Source organism: Egretta garzetta, unplaced genomic scaffold (assembly GCF_000687185.1).
Source record: "Egretta garzetta isolate BGI_Z169 unplaced genomic scaffold, ASM68718v1 scaffold94, whole genome shotgun sequence".
Classification (NCBI taxonomy): domain Eukaryota; kingdom Metazoa; phylum Chordata; class Aves; order Pelecaniformes; family Ardeidae; genus Egretta; species Egretta garzetta.
The window spans coordinates 1321547-1329087 of NW_009259683.1; the positions used below are offsets into that span (position 1 = coordinate 1321547).

The window sequence follows — 7541 nt, forward strand, 5'->3', positions numbered from 1 at the left end:
TAACCTGTGTTGTTCCATGAGAAAGTGACACAAAATCACCTGTCAAATTTTAGTATCTTCCTCCAGAACCATGAAGGTACGTTCTTGTGGTGTTCTCTAGAGCTGCAAAGTATCTTATACTTTTGAAGCTGAATGCCCAGTGTGTGTGTGTGTGTGTGTGTGTGTGTCTATATATATATTCTTTTTTTAAAGCCAGTGCAGTGTTAGGAATTACTAAGAAAAAGTAGAAAATGGAACAGAACATCATTATGGCACTGAATGATTCCACTCTGTCCCTGCGTGTTCAGCATTCGGGCCAGTTCTGGTCTCCATCTCTCAAAAAATGTGTAGTAGAAATGGGGTAGATTCTAGAAAGGGCAGCAAGTTTGAACAAGGGTATGCAATGACTGCCGCACAAGGCGGGACTAAATTGGCTAGGACACTTTATCCTGGAAAAAAAGGGAGCTTATTTTAGAACTCTATAAAATTGTAAGTGGCATGGAGAAAATGAATAGGGAAGAAATGTTCACTGTCTCATCTAAGAAAAGAACAGGGGGAAATAAATGAAACTAGCAAGAGCTGGCTTAAAGCAAACAAAAAGAACTACATTTCAGCGCATCAACTGCTTGCTGAAGAAAGCTGTAGATAATAAAAGTTAACATGGGCTTAAGTTATGATTGGAGAGTTTCAAATAAAAGAAATCCATGAAACACTGTTCTAAAAAGCCCCTAAGCCAACCCCAACAATGAAGCAAACAAAAAGACTTCCAAAGAAATCCCCAGCACTTCGGTCTTGGAAATGCACAAACTGTTGGAGACTGAAAGGGTATTCTAGACATATGTGCTAGGTACTTGCTCTGTTCTGAAATTCTTCCATGCCTCAAATCAACTTTTGCTGTTACAGACATGCTAGATGGACCTGTGTTATCTCTTATACTCTTGTGGTCTGCCAGCAGGTTAGCAGATAGAAGAAAGTTATTTTTCCAGATGTTTTATTTTAAAATAAGAATTAGTTTGTGAAGTGTTTGTGTGTATACCTATCTAAAGATACCTAACCATATGTCCCTCACAACCAAGTGTTATTCAATGCAGTTCAGCTTAAGGTAGTATGCCAGGATAGGAAGCTGGTTTTCCAAATTCTGAACTTGTAGCAGTGATAAAATTCTTGCTACTCATATGAGAATATGTAGAAATCTGTTTTGGGCTTTATGGACTTTGTTTTAAGGCTTTATGGTTTAATTTTTTGTGTGTATATATATATATTGCAGTAAAAACTACACATTTGATGGTACATAGGAAATCCATTTCAAAGATTACATGTTTTTTGAGAACATGAGTGGTTCCACTTATTCCATCTGTATAACCTCTGCTTTTAAGTAATGCTTGGTGGAAGAGTTTAATAGTGTGTCACTTTTTTTTTTCTTTTTCTGATACGATCTGCCCATGCTCTTATATTGTTACTGGGAAAAACAAAGCCTTGTCTTTCATTTTCCCCAAGCAAAGTCATACAGGCACGTAGGAAAGAAACCCTAAAGATCTCATGGATGTCTTCTCAAGGGAGATGCTTAGGAAACCATTTTGGCAGTGCTGCAAATGTGCAGGTATGAGCAACACAATTCACGTCCCTGTTGAAGCCAGCCTCTTTGCAGAGCTCTGGCGTGAGGACCATTTATCAGGTAGGCAGCCCAGCAGAACTGTGCAAAAGACACCATCTCCCGGTCACCTTCACGAGCATCCTGTGTGACTTACTGAAACAGTTTTATCTAAATCATCATTGCAAATATTTTAAAAAAGAACTGTATTTTGTTATATTTTAAGATGAAAATTTGTCAGTGGGTCCTGCTTTTGTGTTTTAGTTATTTATTGGTTCCCACTGAATGTCTTAAGCTATGCACATAGAAATCATCTTTGCTATAAAAAGGACCAACTGATTCCTTCCCAAGAGGCTTTTGCATGGTAGAAAGAAAAAAAAAAAAAATGTTTTCACTTACAGTGGACATCTGTGATACCATGTAACTTAAATTTCTCCTGCTGCTTGACATTTACTTACCCTGACTGTATCTCAGAGAATGGTTTGTCATTGTGGTAACTGTGGGCTTTTTCAATAAACATGAGAGTGTAACATGCAAATAACTACATTAATGTGACATTATTGCTGAAATTCACACACATAAAGTCAGGAAATTCAGAGTAATGATTCCCACAACTATCATAACTTGTCCCCTTTCTTATGTGAGACGTACTATTTTCTGATACCCTTTGTAAGCACTTGTGTCTGGTTAAACACTGAATTTGGTTGCTCTGGTTAGACCACTGCCTCTCTCAAATACAGCTTTGCATTTTGCTAAGGTTGTAATTGTGTTATAATTTCCTCGGCAGTAGTTCAATGCCAGTGAAACAAATATGGTGAGAAACCAATACTCTCGAGTCTGAAATCTCTCCCTTTCCTCAAAGGTTATTTTAACCTGAATGGGGAAAGTGCCAGGGACTGAAATTGTGCAGGACTCCTGGCTAAGGGAGGGCCAGTCATCAGACCTTCAGTGCAAACCAAGCAGAATGAAGTGTTTTTTGCCCCACAGGACATGTTTTGCCTTGACATCCTTCACCTTTGCATAATTATAAAATATCTCTGCTATAGGTATGCTGCAGCTCCACAGTGTTAGGCTGTCACAGCATATTCCGGTAGCAGGTTTTCAGTTGGCACAGTGACATTATTTTCTTAGTTGAGATCAATTAACACAACACCCAAATGCTCTAGAGTTAATTTAGTTGAATCTAAATGAACAGTTACGGCAGATTATCTATGTTGGCAGGAGGATATGAGTCTCTTCTGAAGAAAAGCTGCATCAGAAATCTTTTCAGACAGCATTACTACAAAATCTTGGAAATAACAGTTTGAATCTATGCTTGGCTTGCTTGAGAGAGAACTGCAGGTTTGGGAAGATAGGTATTGGCATATGCAAAACTTTTTCTCAGAACAATGTGAACTCTTTGGAAACAGGATGTAATCAGCACGTGAGTGACTGCAGAGACAGCAGCTTCTTTTGTTTATGTTTAAGTGTAATATGTGCTTTTACTTGGCTAAAGTAAAACCAAAAAACACATTAAATGCAATGAACATGGTGTATTTGCACTCTGAGGCTTTGTTTGCTTTATTTCTTAAATAAACATCCTTCTAATCGGCAAAGAACATAATGTGGCTCCGTAACAAGAATGTTGTTTTAAGGGCAGGCCCTACAAGACAAAAAAAAAATACTTTAGTGCTATTATTAGCAAGTCTTTTAGCCAGTAGCAGAGGGCAGGATTGGCAGGCAGTCAGCAAGTGTCCGCAGATGACCCATTACAATGGATACCCACAAACTTGGCATCAGTTGTATGGTTTAGCCCTACACCCTACGGTATTTAGGTTGGTCAAAGTGGCATCTCCACAGGCTTCTCTGCAGGTCAGCTGGCAAAGAAATGTTTTGGTTTCCTATTTGAAACTAGGCATTCTTCGTTGTTCTGGGTTTTTTTGCCTGGTTTTGTTTGTTTGTTTTAATATCTACAGATACTGTAGGTCTATCTGTATGCACTTGAAGTCAAAGTCTGCTCAACTAATCGAATGTTTTGCTAATCGGACTGGTATTCAATCTGGCTGAGAGCTAGCCAAAACTGGTATCAAGCTGCTTGTTTTACAGTGTGTATTTGGAGTCATCTGTGTACATAGATTTGTAAAAAATAGTCTAGTGCACGGTGAATAATGCTCTATAATGCATTTCACATGTCGAAAACAAACAAAAGGAGCTTTATCGAGCATCCTCCAAGTAAATTCATTCTTGAGCTATGATATTTTATCCTAAGAGTGATTTTCTTTTAAGAATTTACAGAAGTGACTAATTTGAAAATTCTTTCACCTTAATAACTTCTGTTGGTGGCAGAAAGCTCTGGTGTCATCAGCATTCTGCATCCAAACCTGCTGTCTGCTGAGGAGCTGCCAGGTACATTAACTCTTGCCAACTTAACAGAGATTTGTTGTAAGAGAAGCTGCCTTCTTGGTAAGAAGGTTCAGACTGAGCCTTGACACTTATCTAAATACTGAAGCTACAGGGATTTTCCCGGAGGTAATTTTGAGTGATTATTAGTTGATTAAAGTAGTTCTCTGTGTCAGTTTCAATCATGAATTGGCCTTATATGTGTCAGAGTCAGAGTTTATCATGCTGATGGATATTGGTGTGCAACTCAATGTTTTTCACATAAATTGGAAAGAACAGTTTGGTAATCCCCTTTTACAAGCTGTAACAAAATCCCTCGGAGTAGCTCTGCAAACATGTCCATCTAATGCAGTAGCACTAAGCAGCTAAAAGTTAAATACCCTTTTCACCTTCTGTTTTTATAAGGTAGACTGTCATGTGTGTCAAATCTGTTGTGTGCGATACAAGCTCATTTAAATATAAATAGGCATTCTCTGATAATGAAATTTTAAACGTGTCAAAATTGTAATATGACTGAGTTGGATATTCATCCTATTGAGTATAAATGGAAGAGCCGATTGTAGCAAATACTAAGTTATTTTGAATTTGCTGTACTGAAATCAGAAGTATGCTTCATTTTTAAACCTGTATTCACAGCAATAATGAGCTCCTGTGCTGTGCTCCAAGTACATCATGCATGGATTTGTAGCAAAAGACAGGCCTGACTATCGCTTTCTGCCAGCTTTGCCGCCTCTTGCTGTAAGCTCTTCCACTAGATCATCTGTACGGTCTGCTCTGAAAGGTCAGGCTTCAACCCTCCGTCAAATTTGAGTGTCCTTTTTGAAAAGATAATCTGTTTCATTGTGATCAAAATAAATATTTTACTATTTTAACAAAACTTGAAAGAGGGTTTACCAGTTTAATCTGAGTACAGGAAGGTGAGTTCAGTTTGGAAGTAAATAAAAATTAATTTTTTGTCCTCACTGTGCTTTTGTAAAACTAGTAACATTATAATAAAGTAATTAATTTAAATGAAAGAAGAATCTCACTTGCAAATCATGTATGAAAATTGTTTTTACATTTTGGGCCTTAGAGTAGGAATCCTAATTTCCAGGTGTTTCTCTTCAGGTTTCTTTTGTGAGCAGTTACCATTAATTTAGACTCTAGAAAAGTGACCATGTAGTAATCGCATTTCCATCTGCATTAACTTTATCAACATGCTTAACGCCTAGCTCTCATTTAGTTAGATTTATTAAGAGTTTCATATAGTTTGGTGTGGTTTAGCTAACACATAATTTGGATAAGTCACGTGTTTGCCTCCTTTTAATCTTGGAAAGCTGGTAATTGGAAGGGCATGCTGGAAAAGATTTCTTTAGTGTATAACTGCATGGATCTACAACTCGCAAGAACACTGAATGCGAAGGTTGTTGGGGCTGGGTCGCTAGGAGGAGATCTGGCATAGGGGTGTCTTGTCCATGAGGGAGGAGATCCAGTTAGGACTTCCTCAGCCCAACCATCTGGCACATTGACTTGGGCTCAAGTGCATATCCTGTCCCATGGTGTAGAGAGGTAGATTTCTGGACAACCATTGCTGGGTGCTGCCTCCCCCTGGAACTTCCTGTTTTCTGGCTCTTTTGGCGTTGCAGTGTACGTTTTGTGTTTTCACTGTGTGCAAGTTCTGATGTGCAGTGTATGGAATCAGGGAAGGCAGCCATCCATCCTATGCGTACTGGTCTTCTTCAGGGAAGTCTTGATTTTTTTTATTTTTTTTTTTCCCCAGATCAACATTAACACAGCATTTCTAATCAATTTCTTCATTTTAACTTTCTTCAAATTCCTGTTTGGCATTGTTTCTCCAGGCTTCTGTAAATTCCAGGTAACTGCATTGATCACTCCAGAAATACACAATTAAGATTCTGCTTATCATATAAGGATGGAAAATAAAACCATTTAGTTCTTCCACTGTTCTTGTTAAGTAATGCAGAATTCTTTATTTTTACATCATATTAAAGGTTGCATTAATTCCTTCTTTTACTTTTTATTTTTTCTGTCTCCTCTGTACATTTTGTCATTTGCACTGTCTGTAGCTCTTAAGATTTTTTTTTTTTTTTTTTTTTTTACCCTGAAGTTTCTGTGGGAGTGGGTAGCAGGAAGGTGATTCAGGTTTTTACACTATTGTCAGCTGAATATTGGATATTCAGTCAATTTTGCTTCTCCACTTTCATATTTTCCATTCTATATGTTTACACGTGAATGATCTTTGCCAATTTTGATAGAGGGAAAGTAAAGACTGAAACTCCTCTGCTGAAAGTTTCAGAAGTAACTCTCCTGTTTTTAGATTTAAGGCTCCTTATATGTTTCTGAGCTATTAGCAAAAAGCAGTAGATAGGAAGTTGATGGGGGGTGGGAGAGTCTTAAGAGGATATAAAGCCTTTTATTGGGCATTTATAATTTCGGTACATTGCTTAGTAAAAACTGACGAACCAGATTCATAGCGTTCATGAAGGTTCTCTATATTTTTGTGCTGAATTGTCCTTCAGCTCGTATTGTGGACCTGAATCTTCTACTGACTAAAATTTTAATAGCTGTATCTTGTTCAGTGAATGTTGGGGAAAATTGAGGTTTCTGGATGCACTGATTTATCCACGCAGTGAATTTCCAAAGGTTAATTTCCTTTAAAGGAGAGTTAAATATTCCGTCCTTTCTGAAATTAAGGTATTGTAAAACTAGCTACCTTTGAAAATCATCTTCTTTTGTATATAATGGACAATATATGGTTTAGACAGAGGAAAGAAATGTGGGCACAGACATACATTTACTGGTTTAAAACGCATAGTGGTTAAAACTTAAATTTTCATGTGTATACACTCACGCTTTTGTTTACTTCTCCTTTCCCTCCTATCTCCTACACAGTCCCTGCACTTTGAGTTTGAATACAGTGCTGTGGAGCAATACTGTTGTGTGTGGGGTTTTTTTGTGGTGTGGGTTGTTTTGTTTTGTTTTTTTTTTTTAAATGAATGTTGTTTATATATGAAGAAAGCAAGTACTCCTTTGCAAGTATTGGCCTTCTTTATTGGCAAAGGGTGATGGAGACATATATAGAGACATATTTTAGGAGAGACTGATCCAAGGAAGTGCCTTTGAAGCAGCTGTACTTTACATCTGTGCCGGTTCCACTTCGTGCCAGCTTTGGGGTCGCTGACCACTGAAGGATGCCACAGTCATTCTGAATCTTTGAAATCATGATTATTTGAAATAGGATTAGGAAGAGGAAGAGAAGGGTCAAATTGAAAACTGCATCAATTTCTGTAGCTCGGTTCTTAAAATAAGATAAATGAAGCATGAGATCATGTTGTGTGCAGGAGTAATATTTATCTCTCTGCTCTTCTGTTCTGGCAATGTTGCTTTCCCCTCAGAGCGGTAATTTGCAGCCGTTGCATGACCACACTTGGCAGTTTCATGTGGAGAAGAGAACTGGATCCAGCCTTCTGCTCGGGAGTAAAGGGGATTTCAAAATTGCTTTTAAAATTCAACCAAATTGAGTAAGTGATTGTATTGGTTAGATAATAGTGAAGCTGCTTTAATAAACTGGCTCTTTTTTGTCTCCTCCTCC

At 37.8% G+C, this 7541-nt stretch overlaps 1 protein-coding gene across 1 annotated transcript in view; it reads left to right on the plus strand.

Moving 5' to 3' along the window:
• Positions 1–1581: 1581 nt before the first annotated feature.
• Positions 1582–7541, plus strand: part of ZNF385D (zinc finger protein 385D) — a 386843-nt gene continuing 380883 nt past the window's right edge. The window contains exon 1 of the mRNA XM_035894054.1: positions 1582–1654. Coding sequence (XP_035749947.1) covers positions 1582–1654 — 73 coding nt within the window. The remainder of the gene's footprint in view (positions 1655–7541) is intronic.